General features: G+C 44.1%; 1 protein-coding gene across 1 annotated transcript in view; it reads left to right on the top strand.

Moving 5' to 3' along the window:
• The window catches only part of NCKAP5 (NCK associated protein 5), a 971,312-nt gene that overhangs the window by 862,161 nt on the left and 84,059 nt on the right, over positions 1-25,092 (top strand). Inside the window, exons 12-15 of the mRNA XM_082840997.1 lie at positions 3,655-3,843; positions 8,920-12,680; positions 13,422-13,599; positions 22,989-23,067. Coding sequence (XP_082697123.1) covers positions 3,655-3,843; positions 8,920-12,680; positions 13,422-13,599; positions 22,989-23,067 — 4,207 coding nt within the window. The remainder of the gene's footprint in view (positions 1-3,654; positions 3,844-8,919; positions 12,681-13,421; positions 13,600-22,988; positions 23,068-25,092) is intronic.

The following is a 25,092-nucleotide window of genomic DNA, read 5'->3' as shown; positions in this document are numbered from 1 at the left end:
AATGTTGTATTGACTGGGTGACCTTGGACAAGATTTGAACACCTCAGTGCCTCAGCTTCCCCTTCTGGAAAATGAGAAAAAAATGATGATTTTTTTCTATTTCTGAGAGTTGTAGTGAGGATTAAATAAGATAATATATAAAATGTACATAACACAGTAGCTGCTAACAGTTAGGAGCCAGGACGAGATCTCCGCTGCTTTAGCCCTCTTGCGTTCTTAAGTATTTGGCCGCGTGCCACGGCCACAGAAGAACACGGCGAAGGTGGAGAATGAGAATAGAGAAAAGTGCCTACTGGGTGTCTCTACAGAAGGTCACGTCAGTGACCCGTGGAAATAAAGTCCACACACTTCTGGCTGTTTCTCATCACAGCGCCCATGTGTAAGACCATGATGGCATATTAAGAAGTGTAATGCATGGTCCCTTAGGGAGGCTATAAAGTATAATTTTGTTGAAAAGCCAAGACACACACATATTAAAAAAAGAAACATTTTTAGTAATAGTAGTAAAACCTGACAGTTACTAAGTTTTACTGTCACTAATAGTTACTAAGTATCATTAAGCAAACTACTGCTAATTGGCAGGGGCTGTTCACTCTTCACATTGATCTTATGTGGTAGGTGCTTTCATTATCTCCAGGTAGAAAGAAGGAAACTGAGGCATGGAGGAGTTAAATAATTTTCCCAAGGTCAAAGAGTTAGCCAGTGAAGAGAGCCAGGATTTAAACCTTATAAGTGGCCTTGGTGTTCAGCCGCTCAATCACAGAACAGTTATTTATTGGAGCAGGTAATCCTACATGATAATCATGTGCTGATGAGGGAAGAAACTTCAGGACAGAGGAGCTCACTTTTCAGCCATGATGTCAGAGATTCTGGGTCCCTTATTAAATTCCAACATTGGTTGCCCAAGGTCAGGGAAAGGTGGGAGAATTTACCAGTAGAGAGGACTCGCCCCTTCCTCTTCTTGGCAAAGAATTACTCTATAATCACCCCACCACACACACACACACACACACACACACACACACACACACACACACACACACACACACACACACACACACACACACACCCTCCCCAGTACACTGCTCCAAGGGAGGGCTCACACCACTCCTTTCATCCTCCTCAGCATAGCCCAGGTCACACTGTGAGACACACAACTTGCTACCAAGTAATGCACATGAGAGGTAATCATCTCTCATCGCTCCTCCTAGGCTAGGGGCTTTCTACTCAAAGCACAGGCCCTGGGCCAGCAGCGTCAAAGCACCTGGGAATTTCTTAAAATACTACATCTCAGACCCCACCTCAGAATTACTGAATCAACGTCTGTATTTAACAAGATCGGGGATGACTTCTGTGCCCATGAAAGGATGAAAAGCCCGGCTTAGAGGACACTTCTGTGCATAACTACCCCAGCCCTGCCTGACCCACATGACATTGATGGGCCTTCCCCACCTCCCAACCGTGTCCTCCATCACATCTGGGCATCTCAAGTTCAAGGTCAAGGGAGAGGCAACAACGCCTCCCTCCTCCAGCTCATCTTCTGAGTTCTAGTCCTGTCATCTTAATCCAACATCTGTATCGAGGTGCACACATGCGTGACAACTGGGCAAGGAAGCTTATTTGTTAAATAAAGGTCTGGGAACTGAGTTGAGTTGTAAAAATAGACAGTATTTTGATAGGTGAGGCGGGAAGGTGTAGATGGGAAAGACAGAGAGAAATCACAGATAAGCTTCAGTACTTTGGGAAAAGGTAGAATATAAACGGTGACTGACACCTGTGCAGGGTGTGAAAAAAGCCATGGGAGAAGTTTAGATCGGATGGCCTCAAAGGACATGGGTGTGATCTCTCTCCGGATAGTAGACGCAAGTTTCAGAGCAGAGGTAGTCCTAAACAAAAGCCACCACCCTGCTGAACCAAACAGCAAAATACCAGAGAATGGGACGGAGAAAAGAGAAGACGCACAAGTCCAAGTGGCTCCCGATGTGGTATTTCTGCAAGTCTGTTCAGGGCATGTTCCAGATGTGTGTGCCGTGCCTGAGGCCTAACTGCATCGTGCTCCTGTGCATTGGGACCACGGGCAGAGGGTAGTTGTTGAGATACAAACGTGAACTCCCCTTAACTAAGTTACATCTGGCAGTAAATGAGGTCATAAATCAATAAGTATTGCTGAAAGCTGGATTTTAAGACGACTTTCTCCTTTCAGTGGTATTTAGAGCCAAATTTCAGGGGGAAAAATAGAGTAGTAAAGTTCCTTGGCATTTTCAGATCACTTAAAGAGATTATCGTGCAGCCAAAATGAAGTATCGATAGCAAGGCAGATGCCTGATATTGAAAATCTAACATTATTAAGCATTATGGATATTGATTAGACAGCAGATTAAACATGCCCTCTGTACCGATGCAGGGATTTCCTGTTGACCACGAGTGCTCCCAGAACAGCATTACCTTCCTTCCCCAAGCTGGTGTTTAGTCATCGTCAGTCGGAATTGCATTTGGAGAACAGTGATATGTACCCAAGTACTAAAGGCAGCCATAAAGGGTCAATAGATTGCACAAGTAAGAGACTTGCCATTCCGCCAGTGACACAAAGACAGATGGTTTCCCATCAATGAGTTTCTGAGACAAAGCTTTTCTAGATAGGGGACAGGAATGAGACTGTAATGGAGAGATCCCATTCTTGTGATCAGGCTGCTAAATTAATTTAGCCTGTCCAGTTAGTGGAGCTTCATCTGTTACATTAGGGGCCTATAATGTGGCTGTCAAGATGTTCTGGGGTGTCTACAGCTTTGTCACCTGTGCCTTACGCAGACCCACTAGAATTCTAGCTGCTTGGATCCTTCTGTGCGGGACCCAGGTCTGTTTGATGTGAGAATCTTTACCATTTGGATAGCCAACTGATATGAAGAGTCCTAGGATCTTTACAACAGAGCCTCATGATTCCCAGGTTTGGTGTTCCATTACAGTACATGGCTTCCTGGGCATTCGATCCCAGACTTATAATGATGTTATCAGAGCCATAGGGATTATAAGAGTGATCTGGGAGAACTGTCCCACCCTACACCAGAAGACAATAAGGTCCATGGAAGTTAAATGCTTTCTTTCTCAATATCTCATATCTGGTGGCACTGGTAGCCTGAGAGCCAGGTCGCTAGACTCCAGTCCAGGGCCCATGCTCTTGAACCCTTAAGCCAAAGATGCTGCTCTGTCTTCTTCCTTTTGTAGCATTAAAGTCATGTCTTGATATTGATCTGATTCTTTAACCAGCATGACTGGATAAAATGGAACACTCCCAGTGTCATATTTCTGCCTAACGATGATGGCAGCTCATAATAAGTGAGCACCTGCTTAGGCCAGATCCTATGCTGCATGCTTCTCATCTAGAAACTCACTTGGTCCTTGAAGTGACCCTAAACGGTGCGCGGTATTATTATTCTTCACTTTTTAAAAAAGAAAATGTAGCTCTAAAAGATTACATCATTTCCCAGGCACGTTAGTCAGAGTCATAGCCAAGATTTGAACCCCTAGTCTGTCGACCCCAAAGTCTGTGTTTCTAACCACAGTGCTGTATTCGCTCCTACCTCATTATGATGTTGAGCTGGGATTTCCTCTCTCCCTTAGCAAAGTCCTCGCTCAGAGCTGTCCTGCTTTTTTTAGGAATGCCAGCTGAACACAAAATCAGGAACCCCTGCCTTGAAACGCCCTGGCATGGGGGTTGCCATCCACGGTCATCTCTGTACTCGAAGCAGCTGTAGCAGCAGCGAGCTGTCTCTCTCGAGCGCCTGCAGCGAATACTCCAGCGGCTCCTCCTACACGTGGCATGATGGGAAGAACCTCAGGAAAAGGGTAAGGCTCCTTTCAGGGCACTGCAGCGTCAGAGAGAACCAGAAAAGAAGCCTCTTCCGGTAGGAAGGCGGAAGGTGGGAGGGAGGTGAAGAAGGAAATGACCATTTGCTGAGTTCTTGTTTGTTTACACTTCTCCCCATTACATAGAAGAGGAAATTGGCTAGAGACGGTTAAGTTCCTTGCTAGAAGTCACACAGCCAGTGAGAAGTGGCATGATGATTCAACCTCAGATGACGAGGCCATCATGGGAGGGAGTTTGGGAGAGAAAGACATTTTCCCTTCTGTGCTTTGGTGGAGCCCACCGAATTCCCAGGTTTATATCGAGTTGGAACTGGAGCCCTGGCCTAATGGAACTGACCACGCTTCAGGCCGACTAAGACATTTTCAAGTAGTTGTATGGACATCACGCCTGTGATGCTCAGGGAGACTTGTTAATGTCCGCTGCAAACGGGAGTGGACTTGCCCACGTGCCAAGTCATTCCAGACTGAGCATCCCGTGAGAACTCAAAGAAAAGGTTTTCTTCTAGAGAATAGGGAGAGCGGTGCATTCTCCCCGAATGGATGGCCGAAAGGTTTGGAAGTATCATTAGCTTTGTAGGAGTTTACTGCTCAAAAATAGCATGTATTATACTGACCTTTAATCAAGGCAATAGCCTCCTAAAACACTAATATTATGGCTGTAAGTTGGAGGGTGGCACAGTAGAGAGGGAGAATTCCATGGTAGACGACAAGCGCTATGGCTTCAGTGAAAGTCGAGCATGTCTCTACTTAGATGCCAGGAGTTCCTCTACCAGATTTTTAAATAACTCTTACGGCTGGAATGACTCCATCTGCAAAGTGGGCTCACCCAGCTGAAGATTCCTTCATGATTTGAATAAACATCTTTGCACACTGGTATAAGCCAGGAATCTGGAATTGCTGTTTCTGCAGTTTCCTAATGTTAAAGAGAAACAAAGAGTACAGGAGAATGGAAACCCTGAGTTCGAATATTTGGAGATCGGTTTTCTGTCATCTGTATAAATTTAGTTTATGACTTCAGAAGCAAAAGAAACCAGGGAAATTCCATAACTGCCAGAAAATTTGGGTGAGGGAAGAGGTTTTTCATACTCTGAACAAGAACTCAGAACAAGATTGCAAGCTTGAATTTAGAGCTTATTCCCTTGGACTCAGACTTACAGTGCAAAGTGCGGAGGCTGGGGTGTTATCAGACTTGCTCCTTCTAAGGAGCTGTTCGGAGTTCTGAATAATGACTGCTAGGAACCTGGCCCTTAGCAGACTGGGGAGGTGGTGGGGGGGGGGGATGTTCCCTCTCTTTGTCTCTGAATATTGCTGGCTCCCAGAGCCCCCTGCTCTGCTCTTTTCATTCACAGCTCTTTCTCTCTCTCTCTGAGCCTTTTTTCTTTTCTTTTCTTTTCTTTCTTCCTTGAAATTTTTCCAGTTAGAACAACCCTCGATATCCTAGGGACATCTCTTCCCTGAAAGAGGAGAAATAAGGTTCTTAAGACACTTCATACACACTCCGTTAGCCATCATCTGGAGATTTAACAGTGTCCCATCTCAAAATGGCTGTGGAGTACCAGCGTGCCTGCCACATCTCCCAGAGAAAAGTCCTGATTCTCAGGGATCCAGCAAACTAGACTCAGTCTCATGAAGACATTTTATTTTATTTTATTTTATTTTTATTTGTTTGTTTATTTATTTTTGGCTGCGTTGTGTCTTCATTGCTGCGCATGGGCTTACTCAAGTTGCGGCGAGCAGGGGCTACTCTTCGTTGTGGTGCTCAGGCTTCTCATTGCGGTGGCTTCTCTTGTTGCGGAGCATGGGCTCTAGGCTTGCGGGCTTCAGTAGTTGTGGCACACGGGCTTCAGTAGTTGTGGCTCGCGGGCTCTAGAGCGCAGGCTCAGTAGTCGTGGCGCACGGGCTTAGTTGCTCCACAGCACGTGGGATCTTCCCAGACCAGGGCTTGAACCCGTGTCCCCTACATTGGCAGGTGATTCTTAACCACTGGGCCACCAGGGAAGAAGTCTTGAAGACATTTTAAGTTGATACTATTTAAGGAACTTCTTAAGTTCTTACCGTGTACCAGGTACTCATTTAGTATTAACTTACATAATAAATTCATACAATAAAAATTTGAATGTGAATATAATATTAACCTATGTAATAACAAATATATGACCAGTGGTTCTTTAGTAGTTCATAAGTATTTTTTTTTAATATTTTTTTGTGTAGAAACAGAAGGGAAGCCTACATGAAATGCACTGGCCTGCCCTCCATGGAGGAATCTGGCTTGTATTATTGAGTAATGACCACATGTCAGCTTTGTCAGCTCTTCATAAGTACTAGCTCATTTAATGCTCGTGCTAGCTTATTAAGTAGGTTCTCCTATTTCCTCCATTTCACAGAGAAGTAAACTGAGGTGCTGAGAAATTAAATATCCATCCCAAGGTCTCATAGCCAGTAAGCGGAGCTGGGCAGTTGGTTCCAGAACCTTAACCATTCTGCTAGACTGACCTCCTTGAATCAGCCTAAAACGTGGAGGAGTCCCAGTTGTTGGGATGGGTTTGTTTCCATTAAGACCAAGAATGTCATTTAAAAAAAAAAAAGAGTGTGTAAAACTGTTGTCTAGTCAAGAAATAGGAAAGAACTGTGGGCGTTAAACCGAGGCTCCTACCTTATCAGCAGCATCTTTCAGCCAGCTGCCCTGCTCCCCAGAGCAACTCTCTTCTGACTTTTCCCTGCAAAGAATGAAGCCGCCAATATGAAATGCCAGCTTCGTCCCACCATCTCCCCAATAGGAGATTCATGCTTTTTTTCAAGTTTCAAGATTATCCTCAACCTTTCTCAAGCTATTAAATACCATGACCTCCTTTGGAAAACTGTTGGAGGAATGTGGCTAATCTCACAGGGTGGGGAGCCAGGGCCCTGGGAGGTTTGCAGCCTTGGGCCCTGGGATGACGCAGACCACAGCACGGGCAGGCTGCGGGGAGGCAGAAGGGAAGTGGGTAGGCAGACACAGAGCACATCTATGGCATGAACAAATCTGCCCCTTTCAAGCTCTAAGAGGGTGCTTTTGCCTGGCTTCTCTTCTTTTTTGTGAACGTGACATCAGGATCATGGAAATTCTTAGAAACCCAAGCTGTGGCAGTCTGCTCACTGGTCAGTCTGTAATACCCAGACTTACCGAAGGGGTTTCTTCTGATCTCCGAAGGAGCTTTTAATGGCACAGCAGAAGAGGAGGGGGAAGGGGAAGCATCACCAAAATAGAATCTATGCACAGCAACTTCTGACCCTGGAGAATTTTCCAAAGAGAATATATAATTTGACTTAAAACCAATATGCATATAACAACTAAAGAAAAAATAAACAAGACATTGTTGATGACAAGATTTTTATGATTTTTAACAATCATACAATTTTTATGAGAAAGTTTTAGATGTAAGCAGATGCTCACAGCTTACTAAAAAGCTGAGATTCCAAGGCAAGTTTCTGACATGGAGTTGACCTCTGCTTATGAGCGCTCAGGTGTTCAGAGTCCCGGAGCAGCAGGGCAGCTGGTGTGGAGATGCCAACAGGAGCTGTACTCTTAGCCAAGACTGGTGCAGGGTGCGCATCTGAAACCACCAGATTCATTCATAGACATTCTTCATCGTTAATTGTATAGCCTTTTAAAAGAAAAAAGTCATTAGGTCAGAGCCTCCCAGTTTCCCCGAGTGCCAGTTTGTGATTAAACTCCGCAAGTTCCATTCAAAAGAGGGGTGTTGGAATAACCTATGGTCTCTATTATGACTTTGGCTAATATAGAGGGTAGAACAGAGGCTAAGCTTCATTCCAGCAGTATCGCATCCAGATTGACGGTGCAGTCTCTAGAGCCAGATTGCCTGGGTTCAGATCTCCACACAGCCACTTCAGAAATGAGTCATAGGAAGGACCCAGGAGACCAGAGTTCAAACCTTTGCTCCAGCTGTTCCTTAACTATGTGATCTCCAAAGGGCAGATCTTGCTGAATCTCACTTTCCCGCCTAGTAAAATAGAACTGATAATGTCTCCCTCATGGTATTGTTCTGAAAATTAAATCAAAGCACTGGGTCAGGGGCTGGTACACAGCAAATGCTTGGTCAGTGTAAGTTTCCTCCTCTGCCATTCTGTTTCTTGCTAGCAGTAATTTGATAAATATGAATGTCTGAGTAGAATGCCATGTTTTTTTCTATGTCATTTCTTGGTCACTTCTCCAGAACTAACACTGGTATTTGGAGAAATATGAAGAACAGGAAATTGACCTTTTGAAGTTAGTAGGTGAACCATTGCTATGAGTTCTAACAGCAAATGCCCAGCTGCTCTATCTGTGTAAACATTTCACAGATGTTCACTGCGTATCAATGAGTAAAGTCATGAAGCCACATGGCATTCTAACTTTCAGTCGTTAGAATGGAAGGGACCGTAAAGGAAGGGACCAACTCACTTTTCCATTTACCCTCTTCACCTGCCGTATACACTGAGCAGTGAGCCATAGTGTCTTCTGGTTACTCCCTAAGTGTTCCTTAAGCATACTTTTCCAATTGAGGTCTTTGCCCTCCCATTTCTTCTACCTGGAAATCATTTCCTCTACTTTTAAACTAAGGCAAACCTATCTCTCTTTCTAGGGCTAGGTTTATTTTTTTAAAAAAGAAAAGAAAAGAAAAGGAAACGTATATGCTTTTTGTGTTTCTTTTCCAAACAGACATGGGGTCTCCCTCGTCTGAAATTCTGGAGTACCTGCTACCCCTGTATGTCTCATATGATCCCTTGACTTATGGTTCCTTGAGCTCAACTCCTCCTGGGGGTTGCATGCTCCTTGAAAGCAGGGTCCTCATCCTCTACTTATCTATATCATATGCTGCTTAGCTCAGGACCTGGCAAGGTAGAGATTCGCTGCGTAGTTAATGAATTAGTTTGAATTAATTAATGAATAAATGCATTTATATGTGAATATTTATCAACCACTAGAACGAATTAAGTTTAATGATGGCCTTTTCCTTTTATAAATTGGTGATCCACAGAGCTCAATCATTTCTCATGTCTCCTTTTCTTTCCTAGCAGTCATCACAAAATTGGGACAAAAGGTTAAGTATTGACTCTTCACTCCCGAGTGGCTTTGCTAGTCCCACAGATGAACTACCTCCGACTCGCATCAAGGAAAGCCACATTTTGGAAGGACTCAGAAAGCTCCAGAAGCGAAAAGTGTTACTTGAACCCCCATCAGTGATAACCAAATGGGGTTATAAAGATTGCATGAACTCCAATGAAGGAATCTATTCGCCAGGAATTAAAAGTAGCAGCCTCAAGGAATATCCCCCCTGCAAACCCACGGACACGGGGAGCCCCTGCAAGGAGCCCCACAAGGCATTTGCTTACGACACAGATTCTCACGACGATGCCGAAGAGGACCCTTCCTCCTTAGCCTCGCTCCAGGCAGTTCCACACCAGGGCTGCAGGCTGCACGGTTGTAAATTAACCCACAGTGTTTCTGACAGTCTCTTTGGCTGGGAGCTGAATGGCAAACACTGTTCAGAAGTCACTTCCTCCGTCTACCCCTGGGAAAGGCCTGAGAAGCTGACCAGTTGTGCTAGCAGCTGTCCCTTGGAGCAGAAGCAGTGCCCAAGTGCGCAGGGGCCTCAGGTACAGAGAGAGAGGGACCCGCACAGCCAGGGCTGCCTGTCTGTCAGTCTCCAGCTCTCAGACACTGATGACACCGAAACCCTGGATGAGCTGCACATAGAGAGCAGTGATGAGAAAAGCCCTTCCGACGTGTCTTTGACTGTGGACGCCGACACGTTTGTGGAGAAGCTGGACGTCCACGTGGGATTTGGAAGATCTCAACGTGGGTCTCCTGAGGAGGAAGATAAACAAGTGCCCGTCCACTTGGAGAGCAGGCCAAAGACGTTTAGTTTCATTAAGCAGCAAAGGGTTGTAAAACGGACTTCCTCAGAAGAATGTATTACTGTCATATTGGATGCAGAAGATGGCGAGCCCATTGAGTTCAGCTCTCACCAGACTGGCCTGGCCACTGTTACCAGAAAGGAGATTTCCATCCATCAGGGCCCTGCTGGGCCCCAGACAGAACATGCTGAACTTTTACCTCAGGGAATTGCCCACTTACAGCCAGGGGCTGCTGCTAGAGAGCACCCTTTCCTGAAGAGATCTGAAGAGGAAACTGAGAGAAACATTCCAAGACAAGAAGCAGACGACGTTGCCGTGACACCCGCTGAATCCTTCCACCCCGGGACAGTGACGCAAAGCACTCAGCGACAAGGACTGACCAAACCAACTCACGCTCCGTCATGCCAGAGTCATTCTAGGTCCTCTGTGGCCACGGGCACCCATCAGAAGAAAAGTCTGACAAAAATACCTACCAGGGGCAAGACTTCACCTCAGAAATCAAGGATAATGGAGCCTGAAGCCGCCCTCACGGTCCCCTCAGCTGGCCCAGTGACTCTTGAGAGATCACCAGCTCCAGGGAAACTCTCACGGTTCAAAAAGTCTGAAGGCCCAGAGCCCCTCTTTGCTTTACCGCCAGATTCACACATTCCAAAACCCTCCACCCAGCTCCCTCACGGCTCCAAAATGTTCAGCAGAAGGGACTGGGCCCAGTACTCCAGGAGTCAGATTCCAGCGTCACAGCTGCTGCCCAGGCCCCCCGCCCAGCCGAGTGACGATGGCGAGCCCCCCACGAGGGATAAACACTGTGACCCGGGGCCAGAGGCCGGGCTGAGATCGCCCTCCCTGCCGTCCCCTCCAGGCAGGTCGGTCTCCCTGCTCGCCAGGCCCAGTTACGACTATCTGTCGCCACCTTCATGGGCCAAGCCAGAAAGCGGGGTCCCCAGTGAGGCGGCGAGGACAGTATTGAAATCCCCCCCTCTGAAAGGATCCTCTGCTCCAATTATTTATTTTAATCAGACCGTGACAGAAGTGCAGGGGAAGAAACCTTCTGTGGCCTTCAAAAAGCCAGTCTTCGCTCCCCCTCCGCCCTCCACAGAAACAACGATCCAAACCAGATGCCCTGCTCACAGCCCCTCCAGCTCGTTTGCTGGGATGGCCCCAGGGCCCCCAAAGGTCTCCCCAAAGAGAAGTGTCCCCAAAACCCCACCTCACCAAACACTTGGGACCACACAAACGGACATAGGGTTACGGACTCCCAAGAACTGTCCTTCTACCCATGAGCCACTGGAAATAACGTCTTCCAAAGGTGTGTCTCCAGCGAGAAAGGGACAGTTGAATGACAGTGTCTCCACACCCCCCAAGCCTGCCTTCTTAGGGGTAAATGAGTCGCCATCATCTCAGGTTAGCAGTCCCTCATCAGCGCCCTCCAAAAGCCACAACACCCCGCAGGGTTGTCAAAACCCTCATGAGAGAGGACTGAAAACTCGCCTCCCCGTCGGGCTCAAAGTCTTCATGAAGTCTCCCCAGTTGCTCAGGAAGAGTTCTACAGTGCCAGGGAAACATGAAAAAGACAGCCTCAACGAAGCCTCGAAAAGTTCCGCGGCTGTGAGCAAGGATAAGCCAGGGACCTCCAGGAACGCCAGCAGCCTTGAGACCACAGGAGGCGAAAGAAATGCGTCTCCACTGGGTTTACGAGCACAGGAGAGTTTGGCCGAAGGGCTTCCCCTCGAAACAGCAACGCCAGAGTCACTGGAAAGTAGCACGCCTGGGGCTGATGGAAAAGATGCGGTAGAAAACAAGTCTGTGAAGAGATCCCTGTCCTCCAACAAACCGCTGCTAAAACCAGCTCTAGGCATGAACGGAGCCAAAGCCCGCAGCCAGAGTTTCAGCGCTCACTCAGGGGACAAGCCCCCCACGGCCTCCGTGGAAGGGCCAGGCAAGGTCCGGACTCAGATTATTACCAACACTGCTGAGAGGGGCAACTCCCTCACCCGGCAGAGCTCCTCCACGGAAGGCTCTCCCAGCAAGACCGCGTCTGCCCCCGTGTCTGACGGTCTCCCCGGTGCTGGGAGGCCCCTGGGGCATCCTTCCTCCAGGCAGGGCTCCCTGGGGAGTACAGGCAGCTCCAGCAGCCAGCACGGGAGTCCAAGCAAGTTGCCTTTGAGGATCCTTCCAAAATCCGAAGGGCCCCCCGCCCCACCCGGAACAGAAGAGCAGCCGGCCTACGCCCAGGGAGAAGGTGCCAGGATGACTGCACCAGAGGAAGCAGGCAGCGACCACGGCAGGTGCCCGTCCACCCCAAAAGACGGCCCGGGAGCCCCTCAGAGTCCGGGGAGGACACGGCATCCCAGCAGTTTTGAAACCAGCAGGACCTCCAAGCTAGAAACTTCTGGAAGGTATCCAGACACGTCTACAACCAGGACCAGTGTTGTGAGCCCAGAAGCCCCCCTCTCACCCACAATCGAAGAAAAGGTCATGTTGTGCATTCAGGAAAATGTGGAAAAGGGCCAAGTGCAAACAAAGTCCACCTCTGTGGACGCGAAGCCGAAGCCCGGGCCTTCTTTTGCCAGCTGGTTCGGTTTTCGGAGGAGCAGACTGCCGGCTCTCAGTAGCAGGAAGATGGATGTCTCCAAAACCAAAGCAGAAAAGAAAGATGCAAAAGGTTTGGGGTTTGGAAACAAACAGCTAAAATCAGAGAGAAAGAAAGAGAAAAAGAAGCCTGAGCTACAATGCGAGATGGAGAATGAACTTAACAGGGACATCGAGCTGGCGGATGGTCCAGACAGTGGTTTACAAAACAGAAATAACCTGAAAACACCGCCAGACATTTATGACCAAGTGAAGTTTGTATCGAGGAATAGACCCAGCCCTGTTCCGTGTGCAACGAAAGATACCTTTATGACGGAACTCCTAAACAGGTAGCGTGTTGGCAAAGAGGGTGGCAGTGTAGAGGGCAGTGCAGAACCCTACCCACTCCTCACCCCCCAACAGGGAGAGTTGTTTGTTTCCTGCATACTGAATACCAGTCAAGCATGTTTCTCATACAAGCAGAAATTCATCTTAGCAATCTTTTACACATTAGCCAGAATTTAAACAATGAAATAAAAGTTAGCAATAAAATGGTAATTTAGTCCACGTTACTTTGGTAACCAAACCAGTGGTCTTTGAAATTAAAGAATGGTAAGTTTTATCACGGTTGTTGGAAATCCAGCCTACAGTAGAAATCATGAATATACCCACATGGCATGAAATGGAAGAAAACTACACATACGTTTTTAAAGGATGCTGACCCCACTGATCGTACCGAGCAAACTTAGAAACTTTCCAGAGGTAGTTACAGATTCTGCTGATCTTAAGCCAGAAGTATATTTAGCAGTCATTCCCCAGTGGTTTTTACTCTATTCCCTCACACACACACCCGCCATCTCACAAGCAGTCATAAAAATAAAAATAAATCATTGCATTATCAAATCTAAATTGACACACTACTGGAATAGCAGATGAAGATTTGACCAAGGCCAGTGAGACACACTTATCACTCAAGGGTTTAAAGACAAAGAGACACACGGAGGTCACTTTAAACATTAAAGGATTGGGAAAAGTAGAGCGATTGCAGACGAGCAATGTAATTGATCAGAGGAATCACTTTCTACCTGCAGAGTTGATAAGAAAGCAGCTCAGCAGACCGAAAGTGGATCAAATAATGTTTCCTGCAGGAGCGTGTTAAAGGGCAGCTCCCAGGGCTCTTGTGTCACCGGCAGCTCTATCGGCACTCAAGGAACCCACAAGAAGAACATCAAAACCAAAGCAGATACGGAAATACCGAAAGGCTCCCTGGTAAGTCTTTTACCATGCTGGTTATGAAGTGTCAGGTTCTGAGATGGGCTAGTTGGGTTCTGTCTACCCTTTGCTGATGAAAATATATAGGCAGGAGAGTACGGGGGAAAGGGAAGGTTAAAGCCAAAGAGAAAAAAGAGGGAAATCTTGGTGACGCTGTAGCGGAGTGATGGCAGTTAGATCGGAATGGGCCTCGCTCCCTCCGCTCTCGCTGCCTTTGTAGTTCTCTTTTCAGAAGGATGGTATAATCACAGTGCAGGCAAATGATGCTGCAAGTGTCATCTTCCAATTACACCCTCGTGCCGGGAATTTGTCCTGATGATGCTTTCCATCGTTTCCAGCAACGCAAACAGGAACGAAAATGATTGTAAAAAATAAAAGTGCAGAGCAATTTAGGACAACATTGGCTATTTTGATGATTTGATTTAAGCATTTTTCCTAAAGTTGTAAACACCGACTTATCCTACCTAAGACAGAAGGTGTTAAGACTTAAGAAACTTATCCTTGGAACCAGGCCTGGATGCTGCAGGGCAAGGGAGAGGGGACAGAGCCTGGAGCTGTGCCCCATGCTCCCGGCTGGGACATCAAGGCTGTCCTGAGACTGGGCGCTAGCCCCGGAGCTAGCGTGGTCCGCCGTGCGGGCTGCACATCGGGGCTTCTGTAGGCTGCCCAGGTTTCCTGAGCGACAGGGACCTCGAGGACGGCCGCTACCCACCCGGGCCCAGGCCGCCCGCAGGAGGCGGCGGCAGCTGCCATCCCCATCGTGACGGCCACGGAAACACGCTCGGCGGAGACAGCTATCCCTCGTTCGGCAACCCACAAGGCAACGTGATAGCAAAAATCGTGTCTCCTATCGTGTCCGTGGTGGTGGTGACCCTGGACCCTGGGAGTGGCCAGCTATTTCCAGGACAACAGGAGGAGGAATTGCTTCAGGACAAATGAACCAGGAAACATCTTAGGCCTTCAAAATCCACCCATCGCTTTGAGAAAAGCTCCTTCCAGTCAAGAACCGCCTTCATCACTCCCGTGAAGCTCCTTTCCTTCTTGGCTTGACCAGCTGCCCTGAAGGGTTTTCTCTTCTGTTTGCAATAGACGTGCTGCCTAACCAAGAATTCCCAATTCCTCAGACACCTCGATCGATCGTGATAAGGTAGACAGCTGGACCTTGGGTTGTACAAAAGATCGCTTGATCTGTTGGTTCCATCGTGAATCTGGACAGAGAGATTCCAGCTCTGGAATGAGCTCCGAAACTACCGACCCCAGGCCATCGACATGGTCACAAAGCACAGGGGCAGCAGAATGGCACGGGGGTCTTGGGCCGGGAATGCCATCAGCTTCTAAAAGATGGAGACAGACTGCTATTCGGGTTTCCAGCAAGCTGGGGTGAGAAGCTTGGCCGTTGCTGTAAGTTTCTTAGTTACGTCAGAAATCCAGACCCGTTCACCACCGCCCGTGAATCGGGAATGAGTGATTTCCAACAGTAACGGCAGAATTTGCACGTTATTTCAGCTCACAGAAGTATTGTCACCTGCAGAGGATCAGGCTGGATTTTGGAAATTGAAGTGCAAAATCGCCGATGTGGAAACCGTCTCGGGGAAGTGATCAGGGGGTGCTTTTTCCTGTGAAATAGTACAGTTTCTACATTGTTTTGGAGAATGCAGGGTAGAAATAGAGATTTGCAGATGTTGAGGCTTTTGGTATTATCTTTGATCTTTGATCCTCTTTGGGTACCAGTTTTGAAGGCGACGGCAGTACTTTCCTTGGTTTATACTTTTCTTTTTACTGGACTAGATGATCTTCTATCCTCAAACATCTAAAAAAGTATACTAGCCGTTTGCTTCTATTTTAGTAATACTTTAGGGGAGAGGAAAAAGGATGGTTTGGGCAGATGCGTATAGCTTGATTCAACTGAGATTAACGCTGATAGAATTTTAGAGTTTAAATATTAGAACCAAAGTCACTAGAATCCGGATCTCATAAAGAGGACACGTTAAAATTCCAAATACGCATGCTTCGTGCTCACCCTTAAGGACTGAGAGCTAGGTCTCCCAAGAGAAGTTGAAAGCAGAAAGCATTTGAAAGAGCTTCGCGAAAATGGAAAAGAACTTAAAACTAACGATCCTGATTAGATGTCTCAGAATTGCATGACTTCCATCCTGGATTTATATAGATTGGAGCCATTTGAAGACAGCCTGTATTTCCTATTTTAATATGAATGTCCCATGACTCTTCCCAAATCTTGTTGAGCTTTCCCATAAGTGAGGACGCCCACTAAACATTTCCCATATATGAGTTTTCGTGGGGAGTTTAATTTAACTCATGTTAAAAAGTGTGTGTGTGTGTACACACACAGATTTACACACAGATATACATAAATGGAACTTCCAAAAAAGGTAACTCCATCCATTTTCTGTAACTGTCATGGACAGCTTTTCATCATTTAAAATACACGTAAGATGGAAGCAACCTAAGTGTCCATCGACAGATAAATGGATAAAGAAGATGTGGCACATATATACAATGGAATATTACTCAGCCGTAAAAAGAAACGAAATTGAGCTATTTGTAATGAGGTGGATAGACCTAGAGTCTGTCATACAGAGTGAAGTAAGTCAGAAAGAGAGAGACAAATACTGTATGCTAACACATATGTATGGAATTTAAGAAAAAAAATGTCATGAAAAACCTAGGGGCAGGACAGGAATAAAGACGCAGACATAGAGAATGGACTTGAGGACACAGGGAGGGAGTAGGGTAAGCTGGGATGAAGTGGGAGAGTGGCATGGACATATATACACTACCAAATGTAAAATAGATAGCTAGTGGGAAGCAGCCGCGTAGCACAGGTAGGTCAGCTCGGTGCTTTGTGACCTCCTAGAGGGGTGGGATAGGGAGGGTGGGAGGGAGGGAGACGCAAGAGGGAGGAGACATGGGAACATATGTATATGTATAACTGATTCACTTTGTTATAAAGCAGAAACTAACACACCATTGTAAAGCAATTATACACCAATAAAGATGTTAAAAAATAAATAAAAAATAAAATACATGTAAGAGAAAAAAAAAAAGAAAGTTATCCTTTTCGGAACTTGACTCCCTATCATTTAGTGTTTTAATTATGAGGTCCATAACTCAGGGGGTAATTTCCTTTAAAAAAATGAATAAAAGGCATTTTTCTATTTCCCAAGGATATGCCAGTTTCAAATAATATTTTTGTTTTAAAATTACCTTAAATTGAACTTCCTCTCCTTACGTTCTTTCTGTTCTTGCATCACTGGTCTGGTGATATTCCTTGTTCCTTTATGTAAATTTTAAAGCACTCGAGCAAAAAACAAGTATCTTTTCAGAATTCCTGTGTCCATATGCTTTGGGGCTCTAATAAAAGGGATTATAAAATATACTATGTGCTACCATTTTCCTAGGGAAAACCTGAAACATGAAGCAATTACTCATTTTTTTCTGGAGTGGTTCAAGAGTAGAGGAGATTTTAGAAGTAATCGTGATTGGCATTATTAGTTTTTAATGATTACTGATGTTTAGGGTTCCTTCGAGTTTCACTTTAATTTGAGACAAATGTACATTTAAATGCTTTTTTTTTTCAAACAGCCTAAAGAGCTTTAAGTTCTTTTTTTTTTCCTTTTCCAAACCCTCTGAAATCATATGCAGACTATGTTCTTTGCAAAAGCTTTTTTTTTTTTTCTTTTCCCCACTTCTTGCTCTTGGCTTCCATGGTATCATGCCTTCTTGAAAACATAGATGTCCCTTGCATTATAAAATCACAAATTATAAGTGTGTCTAAGGCTGCCTCTGTAGTGTCACTGAAAGGAAAGAGAGAGAGTAAACGTGCGGAAATGTGCAGTATGCCAGAAATTCAATCCAACTGATCTAAAACTTTGATAGGCTGGCAGAGCCCCTTATCAGAGGCACTCAATTTAACTATGCCCCATCTAATATGGTGCTGACAGCTTGGGGTATATCTTCACTGTACAGAAATACCAAAAAGAAAAAGAACCTGTTTAGCTTTTACAATTTCATTTTTACTTTCTTATTACTTCCTACTGCTAAAGTAATTTGCCTTGCTTTTCTTCTCTCATTTGAAGTCTTTTACAGTGTAATAATGTTTCCTTTGGTCCTTCCAGAGTATCTGCAAGAAACACTCTTATTGTTCTCTGTGAAGTACAAGGATTCCCTAACCACCAAATATACATCATCCATAGGGATAAGCTAATTTTCTAGTTAGCTGCAAGAGGAAAAGTAGTCAGGCTGGGAAGCTTTCCATATAGAGGACTATTATTAACCTAGATAGTTGAACAGCTAGTCATTTTTTCAAAGGTGAAATGCAATTTTTTTTCACCTCTATAATCAGCAATGGGGATCGGACTAAAATTACTAATTTTAGAAAGGACATTGGCCATAGTCCCCTTGGGGACTAGTAAAAGAACAGCAGTGAAAACCTATTCATTGTATGTTATCAGCCTGTATAGAAAGGAAATTAGATGCAAAATGAGATACACTCTTATACCATAGCACATTGATGTGAGTACCCATGAACCTTTTAAAATCAAGGGAATTTTCCCCTCCTGGGGCTCAAGGTAAATTTGCTTTCTGCTTCTTTTAAAGTGTGTCGCAGAGAATTCTTCTCACAGTAGTTATTTTGGGTGAAAACAATAGCTGCACATAATGCATTACATATCACGTTTTTTTCCTGAATAAAATCACTCTTCAAAAATCTTATACCAGGGACTTCCCTGCAGGTCCAGTGGTTAAGACTCCGCACTTCCACCTCAGGGGGCGCGGGTTCGATCCCTCGCTGGGGAACTAAGATCCCGCGTGTCGCAAGGTGCAGCCAAAAATACCCAAAAAATCTTATACCATAATATACCGTCATCCTTTGCCCTTAACAAACTAAGGCTCTATGTAGTTATGAGGGTCCTAAGGCATTTAAATTATTGTAATCTGTGGTAATATAATAGAAGAATTATTTCCGTACATATATCAAGTCCATGTACGTAGCACACCTCCACTTAGTTCACTGGGGACTGCATATCCATTTTCAAGATTGCTAGATGCATTCTACCGTATGTATAAAAGTCTCATTAATGCTTTACTGAATTAAATATTTTTCTCTTTTCAGAGCCTTAATTAGAGGCTTATGTCCCCATTTATGCTGTCATTTACAGACCACTTAGCTCTGACTTCTGTGTAATTTAGACAAGGGCCATGTTACTTTGCACTTTTAACTTAAATTCTGCAAAATCATTATAAGAGGGGAAAAAGGCATCCCCAGAAAAGATTGCATCAGTATTAAGTAAATAAGTCAGAAAGAAATGCACACTCCTTCCTACATGTTGTAAGTCCTTCCTTCCTGTGGATTTAGGTAATTGTCTGAAATGAGAAGTCTCAAAGGGACAGCTCCCAGCTCCTTACTGAGCTGTCACTGGACAAAATAAAAATCGTTAATGAAATTAATGAGATCATATAGCTGGAAAGAGATGGCCATTTTAACATGGGTATTTTAATTTAAATTACGAGTATCCTCTTCACCCAGTGTCACATAGTCTGAAAAAATCACATATGCTAATAAAAAAGTATCAAATGCAATCCCATTAAAATTGTGCTGTGGGGATGAAGTAGCATAAAATAGTACAATAATTACACAGATTGTTATCATCTTATTAAGTTCTGCAAAATTTTATAATTTCAACATCTTTAATTGAACAATTCTGTTCTAAATCCTATTTGGATGCTAATAAGAAACATGCCTATTTTGCCTTCCTCCTGCAGGGTTTTCTAAATGACTGTCTTTTCTAAAGGTAATGCCTTCCAGGAGGTTTCCCTCCAAAGATCACTTCTCTCGTCTCACAGAGGTTCATTAAGTTCTTTTCCTTTTCATTGAGCTTTAACATCAAAATGTTCTCTTCTCGGGATGCATTTCTTGTTAGGATGATTCAGAGAAGAAATATACACAGAATTCCAAATGAAGGGTGTCCCCAAATATTGGGTTTTATTCTGCAGTTATGTATATATATTTGTCAGCAATGAAACATTGTCTCCCTTTTTCCTCCTGTGTCCTTTGTAAGCACGTTCCTCCCAGCCTTTTCTAATGGGAGAGGTTAATAGAATATAATGGGTACAGTGGCATTTAATGGTTACCTGTTAGAGACTGGTATTTAGTACAGCTCTTGACTACAACTGCAGAGCTCAAAAGATGGGCAAGAGTTGGAGGTGCACCATTAGAAGGTGCCCAAAGTACTGGCAGCAAACTGAAACCAAAAATAACCCACATCATTGCTCACGAGTCACCTGCTACTTCCTACCAAATGGGACATTACTGACATTGATTTGTATCTGTTCCTGGTAGAGCAATGGCTGAAGAAATTCTGAGTCTCTAACCACCGTTGTTTGCTGAGCCAGACTTCTTGGTTTTGTGACCATTCCCATCTGTGAAGTGCTTTGCCACGTGAAGAATTCGCTTCGGCAAATTCTTCATCTTGAGCTCGCAGGCCCTTGCCCCCAGGAAAGTTCCACAACCTTTCGCCAACACACAGCCACTGTGTGATCAAGAGTGAAAATTAATTTTAATTTAAGCCTATGAGAAATACAATTAGCAAGGGGAATCTGCCGCCAAAATAAATTATGCCCCTCATTTCCATATGGAAATGGATTTCTTTAATTACTCACCACTTTGCATTGAAATCTATTTGTATGGATAATTAGAGCTGACAAGTATGCCATTCTAAGGCACTCCCCCATTTTCCATTCCTTTGTTGATTCTTCATCCATCCCCTTCCAATTCAAAACTTCCCCTCATGTGTCATTCGCTGCTCAGGGGTCATTAGCCCAGGAGAGCTGAAAAGACTCCTGTCTACAAGCCCAGTTCCTCTGATAAATACCCAAGAGGCCACGTTTAGCATTTGCTATTAAGCACTTAAAGCCCTAGGAAAGTTCTGACAAGGAGCTGACAGGTAGGGACCTCAAGATGGTTTTTATTTTCCTTCTTAAATATGATACTTGGACAGAGGTGGTGATTAAGTCCCACCGAAGGCGGCGGAACAAGTAGGAAAGAGAAGCAGGGCACTAACACACACAAACAGAAAACTTTTTTGCTACTCTTAAATAAAAATATAGTTTATGTATATTTGGAATACTGCCTACCTAATTGCCAGACACTAAGAAAGGTAGAGTAGTTCTTGGGAAGGTCTGGAACGGATGACTGTGACAAGATAGCACACTGAAAAATTAAGTTACAGCAATGAATAGGGGTCAGGAGTGCCCACTCTAAAACTGACATCCTTTTATAACCTTGAACAGATCACTAACCCTCTCTAAGCCTCTTCTCCTTTATCTCCAAGATGAGAACCTTATTGTAATCATTAGATTCTTCTGTTCGGAATTTCCTAGGCTGATGGAGATGATGATTCACTCACTTGCTAGCAGGTTAGCATGGTACCCCTTCAAGTTTAAAATTGGTTGATTTAGAAAAACCCAAAGGAAATGCTGTCTTACCTAACAGGTGTGGGGAAATATGGAGCATCCTGTCTTAGGTATTGGAACGGGCTGAAAATACAGATTTTCTTGATGCTTCTGTAAATGAGGATAGAAAGTTCCTGTTGGATTCTTAATGGAAATTAAGGTGTTTGGGTCTCCTTCCTTTTGGGTTTCTTGGTAGCTTTGTCACGAAGAGGTCACCGAGCTAGGTGAACTTTGGAAGGCGAATAAGTAACTCGTTAGTCTTGATGATGCGCACAGAGCTTCTCCTCTCTGCCATCCATAAATACGAGAAATAGGGCTGGTTGATGTTGCTGGGGGTACTAACAAACAAGGCAGTGCTGGCAGCAGACAGCTGATGGGGAAAGAAAGTGATGACGCGTGGCCTCTGGGTATTCAGCCCTTAACACCCTCTCCTTTCAGGGTTCAGACAGTCATTGACATACTCCTGAGTGTTCCATCTCCTGGCTCTCAGTATGTACGGATTAGGCACCAATTACATTCTGATAATTGGAACCATGGTCATGAAATGTAAATAATTGGTCTGATTCCATTAGTCATGAAAAATAAGAGGTTAAAAAGTAGAAAGCTAAGTCTAGCTCAAGGTCAGTTGGCCAGCATATGACTTTCTATATTGTAAGTATAAAATAATGGTTTCTTGGCATTCCACTCGAGCCGCCGAGCAAATCCACTGACAACCTCTAATGTCCCCCCACTGCGTTCATTGCACAGTTCATTATTATCGTTGGCCTCCCAGGTGACCGGCTGGGATGTATTTTCAAAGAGCTACTTAGGGTCATTCTGCCAAGGACCATAAGCTGTCTTGACCCTGTGGCCAAGTCTACACCGGCATAGTCCCATGGAAATTTGAGAATAACGAAGTTCCACCAAATGAACACAACACTGAAACCAGATTTGCTGTGTTTGAATCCTGGTTCCACCGCTTGGACAATTGCTTATCTTGTCTGTTTCTTCAAGGCCCCTTATGTCCAAAACGGAGCTAACGATAGCACTTAGCTCCTAGCATTGCAAGGTTAGGAGAGCATAGGTGTGAGGGGCTTAAAACAGCTCCTGCTGCATAGTAGTTAAATGTTGGCTGTTTTTATTGTTATTGATATTGTTCATGATATTGTTATTACTACTGCTACTAGATTGGGAAGTAGGGGGCCTGGGTTTAGTGTTGGCATTTACATATGTTTAAGGAAACTTGCTGGATCTCAGAATTCTCATTTGTAAAATACTGTGACTGTATTAGATTCCTGCTGGAGTTCCATTTGGTACTCCAGCATTCAGCCTCTGGATATCCCAGCTGAAATGTAAGGCGGATGCTTCTGACCTGAAAAAAATCTAGGTAAATGTATCAGCCTTCTAGTTCACTGAGCACACATCATGGTCACCTCACATTTCATTCTGGAAAGAACAACAACAAAATAACATTTTCTTAGAGAGTTATACTCTAGGAGAAGGTCAGCAGATCTAAGTGTATTTCTTTATTCTCATTAAAATAACTTGTGGTGGAGTCACTGTCCCTGGAAGAATTATGTTTCCTTAGACTTTAATTTTTCCCAGCAGCTCTGTGTTACTGACTTTATTAAGTATTAAAAAGAACTATAGCTGTTATCTCGAAAATCTTATGTAGAATCAGGTACCCTATAACTTGCTTTCAGAGCTGGGGTTATATTTCTGAAAATATGCTCTTATAATTAAAACTTGTAATAAAGCCAAGTGATAGAGTAGGGGAAAATGGAGTGAAGAAAATATGTGTATGTATATATATATACACACACACACTCACACATACACACCCACATGTTTGTTATAGAATGTACCAATATTCTGAGGATTACACAATCGATTTAATATAACACATAGGAACTCACAGTGTTTCCTTGTTACTGCAGATAAAAGAGGCAAATGAACACTTGCAAGAGGATGAAGAAGATACAGTTGCAGATTCTGCATTTCAGAGCCATACCATAGGTAAAAATTCATGTCTCAATATGCCTTTCACTGAGATGTTTTCTACATGCGACCTTATTTCAGACACGGTGTGTTCCTAAAGGTCATGTCTTATGCCCACCTCTACCAGGACTGGGTCTTAACTTCTCATGCGTGATAACCTTTATCTTCTTAGGCATTGGAAGCCACCATAAAATAAGTGGGTCAAAGCAGAACCTATGAAGAAAACGTAGGTATTTGCAAAGGAACGCAATGCCAACTGATAAGCGAGTCCTTGTCAATATGAAACGAAAATGATACTGAGTGTAAATAATTTCTCTCTGCAGAAAAAATCAACGTTGAATTGATCCAGTTTCTGTAACTGTCTCAGGAAGCCCTACCATTGGTTAGAAGTGTGGAGTGGTAGCTTTCTCATATTGAATATTTTTAAAATTGGATATGTTTTACACATAGAACTAAACAGATTAAGTATATACGGCTTGCCAAATTCACCTCCTCACTTTCTTCATCGTTTCTGTTAGAACCCTGATTATAGGTAGTCCTTTCTCAGAGATACCTTTGCTTTGTCAGCTCTGTCCTAAAATTTTACGTGAGCCCACGTTGAAGGAACTCAGGTTTCTAACACAAAGGGATTTTGCTTACCTGCTTCCAGCAGTCAGGAAGTAGCTGGTAATAGAGGAGCTGTCTGCGACAGTGGTCCTTGTCAGGAGATAGAAGACGTGATAACTTTAACAGCTCTGGGCCACCGTGGACACTTGCAAAATTAGTTCTTCTTTGGGCTCTAAAAAATAGCTGTGAAATGTAAGCATGCTGATTATTTAGTTTTACACAAAACATCAAGGCATGAGAGAATCATATTTTCAAATCACATTTGGGTGTAGTAGACAGTACTGAATACCATCCTCTAGGGCATGACGGCCCTCCAGCGTTCTGGTGGCTGGTATAATCAGTCTGCACGGCTCCTGCCCTTTTCCTGGAGTACCTTTAGCTGCCAACTCTCAGTATCTCACCACTCCTAGAGCCATGTTGGTATGTTTTGCAGCTGCTTTTCCAGCTTACCCAGCTGCCTTCTCCCAACTATAATTTACAGTTGATCTCAGAGAGTTATCATACCCTCACAGCTTAATGAGACTGGCACACCATTATTATTCTTTTCTGTTGTAATTGGGAATACAAAAGTCTTAACAGATAGCTGGATGAGTGGAGTCTGAATGAGAGTATTATTCCAGAAAGACATCCTTCAGTACGGTTAGTTGTCAGTGATAACTGAGAGTAAAATGTCAGTTGTACAGTTGTCAGTAAAATGCTTAAATTAGTGTCAGTTCTGTGTAGTTAGCTAATGCGCAAGTTAAATATTGTTCAGCAAGCTTCAAACGTGGCACTATGTAAAGCCCCACTGAGTCATCATCTTTCCATAATGAGGTATTCTTGGGCTTGTACAATAACATACATAAAGTTAGAGGCTGAATTTTCGAGAGAGAGCTATAGTAATCTGCGTATTTTTTTTATAGGCTAGCGATTCTTTAGATCTGTACTGTTTGACATGATAGCCATTAGTCACATGTAGTTATTTCAGGTTCAATTTAAATTCACGAAAACTACAGAAAATTAAAAATTCACTTCCACAATTGCACTAGCCACATTTTAAGTACTCAGTGGCCACATATTCTATATGGCCTCTTTTTCCATCATCATACAAAGTTCTGCTGGAAAGTGCTGGCTTAGATTACTCTCAAGGAAGTAAATTTGGACTCTGTTTCTGTTCACATAATTGTAGACTCATCTCCTCAAACTGGTGGAGACCTATCCGAACAAGCTGCTCCTGGCAGCAAGTAACAACAACAAAACTGACCAGCCATGACTTAAGGAATAAAGTCATTGAGTCATCTTATATAATTAAAAGTCTGGAGGAAGGGAAACATAAAAGAGAAGCAGCAGCTCAACAATTCTATCCGAAACCCTGTTTTTTGGTCCTCATGCTTGTCACTTCTGGTTGCAAATTAATTCCCACCACACTAGGCATCCCAGCTACCTTTGGGACACAAA

Source organism: Leucopleurus acutus (genome assembly GCF_964270905.1).
Source record: "Leucopleurus acutus genome assembly, chromosome: 6".
NCBI lineage: Eukaryota > Metazoa > Chordata > Mammalia > Artiodactyla > Delphinidae > Leucopleurus > Leucopleurus acutus.
This window is presented reverse-complemented; position numbering and strand designations above follow the sequence as displayed.